This window comes from Elgaria multicarinata, chromosome 8 (genome assembly GCF_023053635.1).
Source record: "Elgaria multicarinata webbii isolate HBS135686 ecotype San Diego chromosome 8, rElgMul1.1.pri, whole genome shotgun sequence".
In the NCBI taxonomy this organism is placed as follows: domain Eukaryota; kingdom Metazoa; phylum Chordata; class Lepidosauria; order Squamata; family Anguidae; genus Elgaria; species Elgaria multicarinata.
The window spans coordinates 81,210,565-81,227,937 of record NC_086178.1 but is presented as its reverse complement, the minus strand read 5'-3'; the positions used below and the strand labels follow the sequence as shown (position 1 = coordinate 81,227,937).

The 17,373-nt window shown below is 41.2% G+C and overlaps 1 protein-coding gene across 1 annotated transcript in view; it reads right to left on the bottom strand.

The window, feature by feature from the left end:
- Positions 1-17,373, bottom strand: part of ADGRA1 (adhesion G protein-coupled receptor A1) — a 282,014-nt gene that overhangs the window by 35,749 nt on the left and 228,892 nt on the right. Inside the window, exon 12 of the mRNA XM_063132851.1 lies at positions 15,976-16,121. Coding sequence (XP_062988921.1) covers positions 15,976-16,121 — 146 coding nt within the window. The remainder of the gene's footprint in view (positions 1-15,975; positions 16,122-17,373) is intronic.

Here is a 17,373-nt window from a genome sequence, read left to right as displayed (position 1 = left end):
GAGAAATAGAGCTGTGTGCCAACTGCATACTAGTGGAAACACATCCCTAATCCCAAGCATTATATACTCAGCATTCAAGCAGCCAGCCACCATGTAGACTGTGCTTGAAACAGCTTCTGTGTGGCTGTCACTCCACACAGCAGCTGTAATATTATTAATATAATAATAAAATGCAGAGCCATTCCCCATCAGAAGGGGAAAAATACACAGGAAATGAAGAAAGGACAAAAATTATATGTGCATTTTGTAATTATGCACGTCGCACATACAATTGGGAGTAGTGTTTGTTTTTTTAAAGTAGAGATGGGGATCTGGAATATGAAGAAATGAGAGGTGTGTAACGTTCACAAACTGACATAAATTAAATAAAACCACTATTCTTTTACTGCAAGGGCCTAAATACATCTTTCTATAAGCCTTTATAAAACATTGCTAACCATAGCTGGCTATTAGTCATTCAGAAGAGATCAAGGGCATAAGGGAACATTTAAAAAGAAAAGACGAAACAGGCTCAAAGACAAGACTGTTGAGATGAGAGCACAGCAACAAAGCATGTGTACTGAAAGACCTAGGAGGCTGCATAGCAGAATGGTACAGGCAGCTCTGATATTATTTTAAGCATATTTTCATGAGGTATCAGGATGCTCCATCGTACAGCAAAGGAAAATTTTCACTTGCATTTCCCATATTTATCTTTCAGGTGAGTAGCCAATGATAGTTAAATATATCCTCAGTTTTAAAGGTGGATGTCTTCTTGTTTTTATACTCATTAACAATATTCAGATGTGCTGCATTCCAGACTGGAAACTTTTTTAGTATCTTATTATGAAAATACCCTAAAGGGAAGAAGCTGCAGTATTTAGAAGTTTTAATGCCTGACTATGAGACTTCCCTATTAATTCCACTGGCTTGTGAACAAAGCTGAGAGCCAAACTCAAAACTGCTGCCACATATTAATGGCCATTTTCTCAGGTAGCCTATTTTTAGCTGCAATATCTTTATAATGCCAATTTGGTGCTATTTGTCAGGCTGATACCGTGACTCATTCAAGTTGTCCTACTGACTTCATTTGGACCCTATTCAGCTAGAAATAGTCTAAACTCCACATGACTCTGTGCTACAAATGCACATTGTTCTTCAATGGAAACTAAATCACGCTGGGAGGAAGGCTTGCAAAAGAGCATCTCTTTAATGGGCCTGAAACAATATGAGCTCCAAATCATTTTGGTTGAATGAAGTCACTGCTCCCCCTTTTGGCAGTGCAGTTCTACAACAGGAAACGCAGCATTCTGAAAGAAATTCAGTAACAAACCTAAGAAATCCAGAGTCAAATATTAAATACTAGGCCTAATCTACACCAAGCAGGATATTCACTATGAAAGTGGTATGAAAGCGGTATATAAAAGGCAGGAGCCATACTACTGCTTTATAGCAGTATTGAAGTACACTGACAACTGTTGGGGCCCATGACACATACCGTATACCGCTTTCATACTACTTTCATAGTGCTATATCCTGTTTGGTGTAGATGTGTCATGGGCCCCAACAGTTGTCAGTGCACTTCATTATCACTATAAAGCAGTAGTGTAGATCCTGCCTTTTATATACTGCTTTCATACCACTTTCATAGTGGAATATCCTGCTCCGTATAGATGAGCCCCTAGTTGAAGTCTTGCAAAAGTCATGTCCAGGGTGATGGGTGTTCTATGGAAGAGTCCCCAGCCTCTTACCCTGTTACCTTTGCATAGCCCAACACCATCTTTTCCTTTTCCTCTGTTCACCAACCCCAAGAGATGGGATCTCTTGATCCACCTCACCTTCCTCCCATTTGCTAATGAGGACACTGCCAAAGGGAGATCAAGGGGCAGTGGCATAAAATGCATAAAGTGGGAACTAGTGGATCTCACACACATAGAAAGCTGTGCTCACATATGCATATAACATATGACTAAGCTTTTAGCAGCTTCCAAAGATTCCTGGGCTTGAAATAGAAGTGCCTTATTTCTACTATCAGGAATAAATGAGGCTACTACTATCATTTGACAAAATATGCAGCCTTAAGCATGCTAGTTTTTATTTTTTAAAAGAAATGTATTCACTTCAATAAACACATTTAGGATTGCTATGCCAGACAAGAAATTAAAGAAAAACATGCATATTGGACTCAGCTAATATTGCTGTGGTGTATGATCATCTGGATTTGTGGACTATTGGCTATTTCAATTGTTTTACACTGTTGAAATGGAAGTTGAAATGGGGTATTATAATTGGTAGCAGACAATAACTACGATGGGATTTTTTTTTTTTTGGCACTGGTGCTTTTTTCATCCATATAACGCTCCAGATTGCAAAGAAATAAAATTCCCTGTGTGAGAGGGAATGTGCATGTGTATTTCTAACTCTATCGCAGTAAGATACCTGAATATAACTACCTGGAGGACTAGCTGCCAGTTTTCACTAGGCTCACAGTTTCCCCAAAAAGACTGCAGGCAGATTTGGCACACATTAGATTTGTCAGAAGCTGGTTGCGTAATAAAAGACGTCATACTGCAATAGGAAAGCCACAGCAAACCAAGCATTTGAATGTGAAAATGTCATGAATGATCATGTTTACACTAAATAAATATTTTTTCTAACACATTTTAAGTGAGCCAAGTGCCTCATTTCATCTGTCAACACCTTTGGGCAGCTTATTGTTTAGAAAAAATGAGGCTTAAAGATATTAACTTGCCAAAAGCCAGGCACAACGTATTTATGATAGAACTGGGATTTGAACGTTGGTATCCCAAGATCAATATGATTCAAGTGAACATTGTGATCCTCATTTAAATACAAACATAAACATAAATAACCACTCCCAAAAGAACATCTCACAGACTCCTCTGTATCTCCTTCTGTCCTTCATTTCATTTGCAGTCTCCAAAGCCTTTCTCTTCCTGTCTGCCTCTAACTTTTGTTATCTTGTTGTTAAACCATGTCAGCTCTAGGACTAATATGGGGAACTAGATTGCTTTAGCAAACCAGGAGCAAAAAGCATTAAAGGAATAACGTTATGCATGTTTAGGCAGAAAAAAGTCTGGCAATAAGCCATTAAAGGGACAATCCTATGGATGTTTAGACAGAAAAAAGGTCCTACAATTCCCAGCATTCTCCAGCCACTGGGGAATGCTGGGAGTTGTACGACTTGTTTTCTGTCTAAACATCCATAGGATTGCACCCTAAGCAATATGATCAGGACTGACTGGACTATACAAGTATTGTATTTACCTTCTCTGTCCAGGATCGCCTTTGCTGTAATTATATATTTGAACACAATACCAAGGAATCTGAGCTATTAGGCTTATGGAATATTCCAGTGAGTCAGAAAACAGATAACACCATTCTTTTGGCAGTAGTTCCCAGCTCAAGCCTGAGAACCAGTGCAAATATTCAATGCAGCAGGCAAGTATTTTCCCATGCTCTCGTAACTCAAATATCACTTCTTCTTAGCAATCTTTCTCCAAAACAGTCTATTGCACTTGAACCCTCAAAGAGTTTTGGCCCTGAGAAAAAATCTTGGCACACATCTTGATGGAAAAATATCAAATCCTCAAATGACTGAAAATAAATTAGGTTTTGCAAAGGCAACACAGTTCACAAGGGTGTGAAACTATTGCTTGGCAATTTGCACATCCACATTGGGTGGCATAATTTAATTAAATTTAACACAATACTTAATTTGACAGCAAGATAAACTCAAAAATCTGCAAGAGCCCATACATCTCCAATGATTATGGTTCAGAGCAGATGTATGCAACAACTTTTTTGTGCTGTGGGCACATTTGGAAATTTGAGTAACTGCACTGGACATAATCACAAAATGGATGCTATAGGAGGTGTGGCAAAGGACAAGTAAAGCAACCACAATAGCTTGTTTAAGCTGTGGCACGAGCTGGGAGTGATTTGAGTAATCAGTGCCCAGGTGTGGCTTGTCGTGTCATCTGTACCCATGTGAAGGGTTAAATAACCATCAAATAACCCATGGGCTATTGCTGGGTTATTTTAGGGTTGTTTCACCCACAAATAACCCAAAGTCACAAAGTCAAGGATTATTCAAGTCATGCACAGCATGTGCCATGTCTCTTGTTTAAGCTGCGGTGATCATGCAACTGGTCCTGTGTCATAGTTTATAGCAGCTGCATAATTTGTAACTCACAAGAAGTATGAATTAGGTTGGTTGATATAAAAATACCCTACTGAGGCATGGTGGGTGGCACCTTGTAGTGGGGCTTATTTAGCTGTGGCACCTTTTAGAATGCCCTACACTCAGATAACCTTGATCTGGTCTAAGAGGACCCTTTCTGATATTCTTATTCCAGCACTATGTGCTGGTAAATGTTTCTGCTTGCATCCTTTTTCTTTTTAATAAGCTCACAGTCACACTTGTATCTGCTATGAAATGTATGTTATTTATATAGATTGAACAGATTTATTATCTAATTTCCCTAATCAGTTGTACCAACATTAAGTATCAATAAATGCCAAGATGGCTTTCTCTATATTACTAGTGAACATTATCTCTTTATACATATTCCGAGTTCCTATAATAAACTTCCATCTAAGCTGCAGTGACACTCCAGTTTAAAACTGCTACAATGTATTTATAAGCTTTAGGAAATGATCATCTGAATGGCAGCCTATTTATGTGTGAAAATGTATGGGTGGGGCAGCAATTCCTTCAGATTTCTCCTTCTCCAGCAACCCTTAGCACTTTGCTGGGGGTTGCTTAGGGAATTAGTGAAAATTGCCAGAAGTCTCTGTTGGAGCCTAGTTCCCTCTGTGAATGGAAGTAGCCCGTCTGTTTGTGTGTGTGTGTGTGGGGGGGAGTCTGAAACCAACCCCATATCTTCATCTTACTCCTGACCAAAAAAAAAAAAAAAAAGAAGCCCTGTGAGAGCATGAACATTTTATCTCCAAGGTTCTCCAAACATGATTCTTCATTATCCTTAGGAAAGTTCTAATTTTATCTAGCGTGCTCTACCATTTTTGGCCCTGTTTGGAAGACACCTTAAACCACGGCTTTGACCATGATGAATAAGGCAAAAATCCTTATTCTCTGTGGTTAAAGCCGTAGTTTATGTTGTCTTCTGCACAAGGCCTTTATCTGTTAGCATGGTGTCCTCCACACGGGGCTTATATTATGTGATCAAGATTGGTTGCTCACAGAACATTTGTGGGACCTTTAAAGAACATCTTCAACTTCCAGGGCCTCTCCCGCAGTTTATGACCATTATCTTGCATTCAAAAAGGTCAGAGGTAACATGATAAGGGATGTTAATCTGATCTGTCAGCTCTATGAAATGACAGTATTGCGCTATAATCACAGTGCCAACTAGTGGCTGTAAAACAAAACATCTGGAAGCATATGGAGCTTGCCAAGAAAGGACTTTCCTGGATGCAAACCACATGTCCTCCCATGTTAAGGAGCTGATGTTAATCCCACAAAGAATCCAGAAGCAGAAAGCCCTGGTATGGGTGTGGGATTTCAGCCTCCTGTGATGAATCCCTATTTCTCTTGAAGCAACTTGAATGACAAAAACTCTGATAAACCTATCGAGATCTAGATGTGAATTTCTGATGGAAAACCCACTCATAAATACATCATCATATAATATTTGGAGTTACTCTTGCTTTGACATTATAAATTCCGTTGGAAGTAGGTCATTTCTAAGAATTACTTTGGGTATGATCTTCAGACTGCTTTATTCTAACAAACCTCATTAGTTTACTTTTTGTATTCACCTGTTTGCGTAGCAATTGTCCCAAAAGCACTGAAAATCAACTGTAATGGTGATAAATTACATGCTTTAAAAAAACAACACTCCAATTGCCCTTGGTGAGGTTACTGTGCAATGTCTATATGAGGGGTGGGGATCAAACCCAGTCCCATCCAGAAAGAGCACCCTCTGCTGGCCGCTCCTCCTTCCCAGGCCTCTCCCTAAGCTCCACCCCTGAAAGCGTAGAGGAATCCCCAATGTTATTGCTGATCTCTAATCAGAGATTATTATTATTATTATTATTATTATTATTATTATTATTATTATTATTATATTTATTTGTATCCCGCCTTTTGCCCAATGCTGGGCCTCAAAGCGGCCTTACAAAGTTTAAAATATACATTGGGGGGGAGGGAAACAAAACCATAAACAATTAAAAAATACACAACAAAATTATAAAACATTAACATAGATGGAGGGCTGGATTATTCTCCAAAGGCCTGCTTGAACAAAAAAGTTTTAGCCTGCTTCCGAAAGCCCATCAAGGAGGGAACCAGCCTAGCTTCCCCAGGAAGAGAGTTCCAGAGCACCGGAGCAGCCATCGAGAAGGCCCTCTCCCATGTTCCCACCAAGCGTGCCTGTGAAGAAGGTGGGACTGAAAGAAGGGCCTCTCCAGAAGATCTCAAAGCACGGGCAGGCTCATAAGGGAGAATACGTTCTTTCAAATAACCTGGACCCGAACCATATAGAGCTTTATAGGTCATAACCAGCACTTTGAATTGTGCCCGGAAACAGACTGGAAGCCAGTGGAGCTGTTTTAACAGGGGAGTTGTATGCTCCCTGTAACCAGCCCCGGTCAACAATCTGGCTGCAGCTCTTTGAACCAGCTGGAGTTTCCGAACACTCTTCAAAGGCAGCCCCTTCCTGGTGTACTGCCCCTTTCTTAACATTCAATCATAGATTGGAGATAACGTGGGCAAGGAGTCCTTCTTTGCACATTGCTCATTCCCCATTTGGGACATGAGCAGCATGTGAAGCAAGTGAGGGACTTGGCAGCTGCTTGCAGAACTGGCTTCTTCTGCAAGTGCCTGCATAGTTCCTTTCTCCCTAAGACAGAACTACTAAAACAGATAACACAGATAGAACTGGTAAAAAATTAGTTCCTGTATACAAATTATTTGAGAAAACACTTCATTATGCTGTACATAAACGTATTATCCATAACATACATGTTCCTCTTTGAAATATTCTCATACTTTGGGATATTATTAATTTGTATTTCCAGGGATACAGAACAAGGCCATTGAAACAGCTCGTGAAATACTATAAATTTTAATTGACTACACTCTGGTTCAAGCTCTATAGCAAAAAATTTAAAAGGCTATATCATTCTTTTGCATACTGGCTTGCATTTCTTGGCAAGGATTTTAAATTTCAATCGAAGTGCTATAAAGGTTGCTGGAAAGAAGAGAATTATGCCTGGAAATAGCTATTATACCCTGCGTCCTTCTATCGACCTGCTATTCAAGTATTGTGCAAGTCTGAGAATACATACGAATTGCTAAAAACGTCCATTGTTCATTAATGAATTAAGCTAATTACAGCATAATATGAAATGATCTAAAAATATACATTACAATTATTTACACAAAAGGAAGTTCATTTAAAGTGTTCTTCAGTTCAGATGTGATGCATCTAAATTAACATCAGGGACATAAGTTATATGTGCTGTTTTGCTTTTGTATTGATAGTAGAGTACAGCTATGTATAAACCCAATATTACTACATTATTTATTCAGCTGTGGATATTTGCTCTACAGTCTAAGGCTCAAATTATTCATCCTCCTAAGTGGGAAGATGTTCATGCAATCATGGAAATATTACTGGAGTAGAAATCTATATAATCTGAAACACTGAACCTATGATTGTCTAGGAGCCCCACTTTTGGGGAGATTGTACAGAACATAGCAGATTGCCTGAAGGCGATGAAAAGTAAGACGGTATTTTGCAGGAATTTATTATTTATTTATTTAATTACATTTATATACCGCCCCACAGCTGAAGCTCTCTGGGCGGTTTACAACATTTAAAAATAGTAAACATTAAAAGTATACAATTTAAAAACACACACACACACACATAAAAAACAGTATAAAAACAACAGTATCCATTTAAAAACAACAATTGTGGGGTCCATTAAAAACAAACTTAATGTTGTTAAATGCTGTTAAAATGCTGTTAAAAATGCCTGGGAGAAGAGAAAAGTCTTGACCTGGCGCCGAAAAGATAACAATGTTGGCGCCAGGCGAGCCTCATCGGGGAGATCATTCCACAGTCGGGGGGCCACCACTGAAAAGGCCCTCTCCCTTGTTGCCATCCTCCGAGCTTCCCTTGGAGTAGGCACTCGGAGGAGGACCTTAGATGTTGAGTGCAGTGTACGGGTAGGTTCATGTCGGGAGAGGCGTTCCATCAGGTATTGTGGTCCCAAGCCATGTAGGGCTTTATAGGTTAAGACCAGCACCTTGAATTGGGCTCGGAAACATATAGGCAGCCAATGCAAGCGGGCCAGAATCGGTGTTACATGCTCAAACCTCCCTGTTCCAGCTATCAATCTGGCCGCCGCATTTTGCACAAGCTGCAGCTTCCGGACCGTCTTCAAAGGCAGCCCCATGTAGAGGGCATTGCAGTAATCTAATTTGGAAGTTACCAGAGTATGGACAACTGAAGCTAGGTTATCCCTGTCCAGATAGGGGCGTAGCTGGGCCACCAACCGAAGTTGGTAGAAAGCACTCCGTGCCACCGAGGCTACCTGAGCCTCAAGTGACAAAGATGGTTCCTGGAGAACCCCCAAGCTACGAACCTGCTCCTTCAGGGGAAGTGCAACCCCATCCAGAACTTGTTGAACACCCCCCATCCGATCAGAGGAACCACCCACCAGCAGCATCTCAGTCTTGTCTGGATTGAGCTTCAGTTTATTAGCCCTCATCCAGTCCATTGTCGCAGCCAAGCACCGGTTCAGCACATCCACAGCCATACCTGATGAGGATGAAAAGGAGCAGTAGAGCTGCGTGTCGTCAGCATACTGATGACAGCGCACTCCAAAACTCCGGATGACCGCACCCAACGGTTTCATGTACATGTTAAACAGCATGGGGGACAAGACCGATCCCTGCGGAACTCCATACTGAAGAGTCCACGGGAGGTTTACATGGGGCTTCTACGTGCATTTAACTTGAACACATGTAGAAAGGAATCCTGTTTTTCAGTTGACACAGCATGTAGAAACCCCTTCCAGATCTTTCCACTTAACAATGTAGACTGAACTACATTAAGTTAAGCTCAATGTTTCATCTTTTCTTAGAGCCTACATAAACAACAGTTTTATTACATATTCCACTACAAATTTGCACCTGATTTTGGAAAACCCTCAATACCATTTTATATAAGGAGACAGACAACCAGACATCTTTCCAGAGACATCTTACCTCAGGAAATTTTGAGTATATATTAGGGTGACCAAACATCTGGATCTGCCCGGACATGTCAGGAAAAAGGGGGGCAAATCTGGGTCCGGATAGAAATGCCCATTTCCCCCCTTTTGTCTGGGAAAATGCTCCAAAAAGGCCCTCCAGGCTTCCATCAGGGCCTCTCCTAGGTCGTCGTCACTACGGCGACCAAGGAGAGGCCCTGATGGAAGCCTGGAGGGCCTTAAACCGTGCGTTCCCAAAACGCGGAAATGCCCGGCTTAAGCCACGCCCACCTTGTCCATCTGGGCCTCTCCTATCGACATCATAGGAGACGCCCGGGTGGATGAGGTGGGCATAGCTTAAGCCGGGCATTTCTGCGTTTCGGGAACGCGTGGTTTAAGGCCCCCCAGGCTTCCATCGGGGCCTCTCCTTGGTCGTCGTCACCACGGCGACCAAGGAGAGGCCCCAATGGAAGCCGGGGGGGGCCTTAAACCACACGTTTCCGAAACACGGAAATGCTCAGCTTAAGCCATGCCCACCTCGTCCATCTGGGCCTCCAATCAACATCATAGGAGAGGCCCGGGTGGATGAGGTGAGCGTGGCTTAAGCCGGGTGTTTCTGCATTCCCCAGGCTTCTATCGGGGCTTCTCCTTGGTTGTCGTCACCATGGCGACCAAGGAGAGGCCCTGATGTAAGCCTGGAGAACGCGGAAACCACGCCCAAGCCTGGCGAAGTTGGACAGCAAGTGGACTTGTTGTCGCCTCTCTCGCCGGGGTTGTGTGGCAGCGGCAGCGGCGGCTGTCGCTGGTGGAGGCTTTCACTGCGGCAGAAGGAGAGAAGGAGAAGAGGAAAAGGCGCGGGCGGGTGAGCGAGCGAGAGAAGGGAAGCGGGTCTGGCTCAGGCGTCTTTCTCCCCCGGCTGCCCTTGCCGGTCGCCACGATGGAGGAGCGGTGCAAAGGCGACCCCAGGAGGTGAGAGGCGGGTGAGGGAAAGAGATGGGAGGTGGGGGGGCTTGGCCGGTGAAGGGCGGCGGGAGGTGGCGGTTCTGCCTCCCGGAGCACGAGGCAGCGCACAGGGATGCGCTCATGCCCTGCTTGTGGGTTCCCTTGCGCGGATGCGCGCGGCTGGTTGTCCCCTGCGTGAACAGAAATTTGGACTAAATGGGCCCTTGGGGGTAAAATCCTACCTAACGTCCTACTTAGAGGAGACCCATTGAAATGAAGAGAACCTAAGTTAGGGCATATTTGGGGTTCCACCCTCGGTTTTATCCAGCCTGGCTGTAATTAGCTTCTTTCCCTGCTTATTCTAGCCTTCCCAACCTGGGCCCCTCGAGATGCATTGGACTACAACTCCCATCATCTCCAAGGCCAGCATGTTGGCTGAAGAATAATAGGAGTTGTAGTATGATGTGTCTGCAGCGTGCCAAGTTGGGGAAGGTTGCTCACTTCTAGCGTTTTCCCTCTCCCTGTTTTTTTTTTAAATTATTATTATTATCCTTATGACAACCCTATATGGTAGGTTAGACAGAGGGAAAGGCACTTGCCTTTGGTCCCCCAGTGGGGATTTGAACCTGAAACTCCTCATCTCTGGTCAGACAGGCTTGACCCAATGCGTGCCACAGGATAGGGTTGGAGTTGGGGCAGGACTTTGCCTCAGTTCCTCAGCCGCCTGAACTCTCTGTAGTTTTACTTAATTTTATTTATAGCTTGGCTTTTAAAACTGAGAATAAAATAAAACTTTTGCTGAAGGAAGCTTACAAGGTTTAAATAATTTATAGGCATGAAGAGGGGAAAAAAGACAACGGTAAACCTAAGATAAGGCTTTGCTGGGGAAGAAAATCTGTCAGGGATGTTTTAGGGAGGATTCCTGCATTGAGCAGGAGGATGGCCTCGATGGCCTTGTAGGCCCCTTCCAACTCTACTATTCTATGATTCTATGATGCCTTAGGTGAATAAGTATTGTATTTTTGATGTTATTTTATTGTTTTCCTTCGGGGGTGTTACTGTAGATTATTATTTTGCCTTTGGTGATTGTGGGATGGATTTATCCCCCCCCCCCCCAGTTAAGTATGTGTGGAGTTCTGGTTTTTTTCTTTAGATTGCCTTGGGGAGGGTGTGGAGCTTTTTCCATGCTGGGTGAGTGTGTAGGGGTGTGTGGATTTTAATTTTTATTGCCTTTGATGAGCATACGTGAGGTGTGTATTGCTGTTATTTTACCTTGAGTGTGTGTGTGAATGAATTTTTATTTTTGACTTAAGGCTCATCTACACCAAGCAGGATATTCCACTATGAAAGCGGTATATAACATGCAGGATGTACACTACTGCTTTATAGTGGTATTAAAGTACACTGACAACTGTTGGGGCCCATTGACATGTACCATATACTGCTTTCATAACCGCTTTTATAATGTAATATCCTGCTTGGTATAAATGTGTCATGGGCCCCAACAGTTGTCAGTGCACTTCAGTACCACTATAAAGCAGTAGTGTGGCTCCTGCCTTTTATACACCACTTCCATACCACTTTCATAGTGTTATATCCTGCTTGGTGTAGATGAGCCCTATGTCTTTGAGATTATGGTTATTTACAGTATGGCTTTCTTTTTATTGTACTAGATTTTTTTGCTTCATTTGTTAATATGAATTTTCTGCTTCATTTGTTAATAATGCTCTTCTCTTGCTGGTGATGGTGATAATGGATGCTGATTCTAATATTAATAATGCTCCTTCAGTTGCTGGTGATGATTGCTGGTTGTGGTTGTTTATTATGTTATAAAAATAAAGAAATGGTTTTATATAAGTGTTAATTTTTTTTTAGTATTTAGTATATTATTATAGTAGTTGTGTGCCTTTGGCACTCATTGGTTGCTACCATTTACTTTTTGTGAACCACCCAGAGAGCTTCGGCTATTGGGCAGTATAAAAATGTAATAAATAAATAAACGTGACCGAGGCCACGCCCCCTTGGGGGCCGGACATGTTGAGTTGGCTCCGCCTTGGGGTGGGCATGTTGGGGTGGCCACGCCTCCTGAGGGCGGCCATTTTGTCCTCCTTTTTGGTTTCCAAAATATGGTCACCCTAGTATATATATGCAGAATAATTCTTTGTAACCTCCTTGCAAAGATATCCTCATTATTCTCAAATATATTCCAAGGGATTGGGGATTATTAGGACTTCTTGCATGTCACTACCAATCAACCAGCTTCAGATGATCACTTCATATACTCATATTACAACCTCTTATGTAATTTAGATTCCAAAGTAAGTATCTGGAAACTATAAAGTATCTAATGATATTCTGTGTTAAGTCCATTTATTTCAATGAGTCTGCTCTAAGAAGGACTAACATTGGCTATAACCAAGTATCATTTAGGGCACCTCTACACGAGGCTTTTATCGTGCATAGAAATTTGCAGGTTCTTAACATGACATGGACCATCTCCAGGACTGTGTTTATTGTATTTGTCCTTACTTGAAAATCAATAAAAATAGTATTAAAAATAAATAAATAGACCTTTTAAAACTAAATGGCCATATTTGTCTAACACAGGCCAAGACGTCACCTATGTAAACCAGAATTAATATGATATGCTGTGATTGCCTAGCTGCACAACCAGGCATCTGTATTCTGCATTAGCTGAAGTTTCTGAACTCTCTTTAAAGGCACCTCCACTTAGAGCGGATTAGAGTAATTATAGCCAGATCTACACCACACTTTGAAAACAGTTTGAAAACTATATATGGAGTGTGTCCTGGGCCCCAACAGTTGTCACTACTGTTATAAAACATTTAAAAGCAGTAGTGTAGATCCTGCCAGACAGAGCCACAGAGAACCCTGGAAGTACAAAAAATGAGAGGGACTAATAGAAAGTATTCATCTTTGCATTATTATTATTTTTTTAAAAAAAATCTATAAACAAATATGCAGTAGCTAAGCTATAAATTCTAAGTGCATTAAAGTAAAAGCAGTTAGGGACTATTTTAAATCAACCTAATCATCTAACCTTCTCCAGTGAAATTAATGGAAATAATATAGAATGTAATGTTGAATAGTTTGGATCCTAACTTTCGGAAAACATAGCAAAAATCATAATCACCCTTCCAAAGAGAAAAAAGGGGGCAAATTACAAATTAAAGGCATTCTAATGTTTTGAAGACATTTTAATTTTCCGCATTATATGCCCATTTTCTATGTGAAATGAAATAGATTCTTCAGTATTGTTCAGCTTAGTTAGCACTTAGCATTATTGAATTATATTAAATATTCTGAGGTTGTGCTTGTAGGCCTAATGATGTCCTTAGAGAGGAAATTATAGAATAATCTCAGACAGGTATTACACAATTTACTTCCGGGTCCTGTTACTGCAATACTAGAGCTTTTTTTCCTACCCTAAAGTTGTAAATATGTTGTTGTTGCTCACTTGTATTTGTGAAATGATGGTTACAACAGAGGCCTAATTCGGTAACCTGACAGTTTATTTCATTCACCTCTAATAGGAATTGAATTTGGTACACAAACAGTATGCTGGGTTTTTGCAACCTGAAATAATGTTCTACCTTAATAACCTTACTGCAGCATGTGAAACTAGCAATTATTCATTTTACTATGAACTACTGAATGAGGAACATTGTAATGAATCATAAATCGAATATCTCAAGATCTGAATAAAAACACTGCTTCTCATTTTACATATGGATCACATGGGGCTTCCATCAAATGTTGGCATCTTTCTTCCATTAGACAGAGTTTAAAGGGCTTACAATCAACTTCCTCTGACTTGAAAATTGTGTAAAAAAAATAGAAATCCAATGATGTGAATAACTACAGATTTTTCTATGCATTTCTCTGAATATAAACATACAGTTCTTTTCTTTAGTTTTTATATGGTATGGTCTTATGGCACATTTTACTTCAAGTTAAAACGTCATTTTATGCAAAGGTGGCCATGCTGGAAAGAATTCACCTATGTTTATGGCTACTGGACAATTGCCAAATGTGCTGCATGATTGGCCCTGTTCAGAAGACATCTTAAACCATGGCTTTAATCACAGTGATTAAGCCAGAAAGCTGGGCTGTGTTCAGAAGACACCTTAAACCATAGCTTTAACCATGGTGAATAAAGCAAAAAGCCTTATTCACTGTGGTTAAAGCCATGGTTTAAGGTATCTTTTGAATGGGCCCACTGTGTCCTAATCTACACCAAGCTGGATATTGCATTTTGAAAGTGGCATGAAAGTGGTATGTGTCAATGGGCCCCAGCAGTTGTCAGGGCACTTCAATAGTGCTATAAAGCAGTGGTGTGGCTCCTGCCTTGTATATACTGTTTTCATACCACTTTCATAGTGCAGTATCCTGCTTGGTGTAGATTAGGCCTCTGTCTAGGTTCTAGAGCAGTGGTTTACTCCCTCCAGTTGTGCTGAAAGATCTCCAATAACCCGATGTAAAAGCTGCAGTCATCAAGCGGATTACTTTAAAGTACTATTACTTTGAGGTAGACATGCTGCCTTTAACTGGTTCTAGCCATTTAACTGAGCTCAGGTTAGCCAAATACAGTAGTCTGTAAAGCAAGTGACAGTCTGAAGTTCATTCTGTATGAAAGAAAAGCAATGTAAAAGAGATTTGCACCCCAGGTTTAACAACAACAGCAACAACAACAACGTCCATTGTGGGGTCTGCTGATAAAAGGACACTGACAAAAAATCCATTGAACTGTCCAGCGTATGCTATCCACAAGAGTAATAATATTCACCATCCAGCAGCCTTAAAAAACTCACTTTAGTGCAAAATTAAGGGTTTTTTTAAAAAATATATGCTTATAACCATTTAAATATAAAAAAGACAGAAAGAGTGAATAATCTCATGGACAATATGATAGCTTTAACTTTGGCATAGAAAATGTAGTAGAAGAAATCAGTAAGTGACCAAGCAGTCCAGTAATGACTCATTTTAGATTGTAAGCCTGTGGGCAGGGACTGTCAAGAAATACTTTTGTAAGCCGCCGTGAGAGCCTTTTTTGGCTGAATGGCAGCATAAAAATCCTTAAATAAATAAATAAATAAATTAACTAATTGGACACCACATTTAAATCTTCACAAATGATTAAAACCAACTAAGATATCAAAGCATATCATTCCTTTGCCCATTCTTCCATGTTAAATACATCATGAAAAAAGACATTAGACACATATTTTTTAATGAAAATTAATAGTCAATGTTAAATTCATACTACACACTTGAAGAAAATTTAGGAATCCCCCTCCCCCCCCCCCCACATTCCTGTCTTTCTGCCATCTATGATTCAGGCTGTAGTGTGCTGTAAAAGCACTAGAAATCAGGATTTTTCAGATATTTACATAGTCTGGTCTATTTGGACATAGGTATCTTGGATTAATTAAGCAAGATATGTATGAGCCAATGCTTGTGCATTCTCTCTATGCCCTTCTCCTTCCCTCTTCCCTTCTTGGCATCCCATGAATAACCCCAAAAGTATTAAATTAAATACACTTTCCCATTAAGTCTGAAACTATGGTTACCAAGATCACAGCAGCCACAATCTTAAACCAACTTCAAATCATGGTTTAGAATCCTTAGATACTCACAAAGGGTGTTCATTTTAATAGAAAGTCTGCATATTTGGTGCAAGTTTTGAAAGAATACGACTTCCAGAAACAAAACAATGGTATTCGAAGGACAGCAAAGCTTCAATTGTAGCTCAAATCTCACAGAAATAATACCAATAACCATCCATACCTGAGCAATGGCTGTTTTGGATAAGAAGGCTGATCACTGTTTTGAGAGGTCTGAGGCTTTTTTGTAACTTGCTTATAAATATTCCTTGCAGTCACTCCAATCCAGAGCATAGTAGAGAGTGTGGAATAATGCAATACTATGCCAACCTAGAATAAAATGGTAACAAAGAACAAGAATCAGCAAGAATCACAAAAATAATGCTCATTATATAGTACATATTTACAAGAATACAGACTTTTTGCCATAAATATGTGGTTGCTTTTTAACCCCCCTCCCTTTTTGCACCTCCCTGGCTCGTTTTAATCAGTGTAAGAAAATGAAAGTGTAGTGAAAAGCAAGTGGCATCTCTGACTTGACCTGTGCTTAAAATTGTTAATATCTGACAAAATAGGATTTCTATAAAACAGAACACACAGAATGTGCAAGTTTAAGGATTTGCCATCATGATCCTTTTACCCTGTTTAAACTGAAGGGAGTAGGGTGACCAACTGTCCAGTTTTGCCCAGACAAATCCCCCTTTTCAGGCCCTCACGGCGGGTCTGGCCATAATTATTTTTTCGTTAAATGTCCAGGAAAGGTGCGGGGCGAGGAGCAAGGCGTATATTTCTTGGGCCTCCGAAAAGTGTGCAGGTCGCCTACACCATTAGTGTGGCTAGGAGAATATCTGTGCATGCGCAGATATGCCCTTGCCACGCTAACGCCGTAGGCCATCTGCGCCGTTTCTTGAGTCCCAGCAAACGTTGCCTCCTGTGCCAATTGATGCCTTGCTTTAAGGGACCCTTTCAGGCATCAATTGGCTTGGGGGTGGGGATGCGAGCCTGGCGTGTGTTGCCCAGGCCTCTGAAAGTGCACAGATGTCCTACATCATTAGCATGGCTGAGGAGATATGCATGTGAGCAGATATCCTTCCAGCCACGATAATGGCGTAGGCAATCTGCACAGTTTCCAGAGTCCCGGCAAACACAGAATCATAGAATAGTAGAGTTGGAAGGGTCCTATAAGGCCATCGACTCCAACCCCCGCTCAATGCAGGAATCCACCCGAAAGCATACCTGACAGTTGTCCAGCTGACTCTTGAAGGCCTCTAGTGTGGGAGAGCCCACAACCTCCCTAGGTAACATGTTCCATTGTCATACTGCTCTAACAGTCAGGAAGTTTTTTTTATGTCCAGCTGGAATCTGCCTTCCTGTAACTTGAGCCCTTTATTCCATGTCCTGCACTCTGGGAAGAGCAAGAAGAGATCCTGGCCCTCCTCTGTATGACAACCTTTCAAGTATTTGAAGAGTGCTATCACGTCTACCCTCAATCTTCTCTTCTCCAGGCTAAACATGCCCAGTTGTTTCAGGGCCTTCCTAGACAAGGCCTTAGCGCGCATTCTGACCCGGCTTCCCTGCTGTG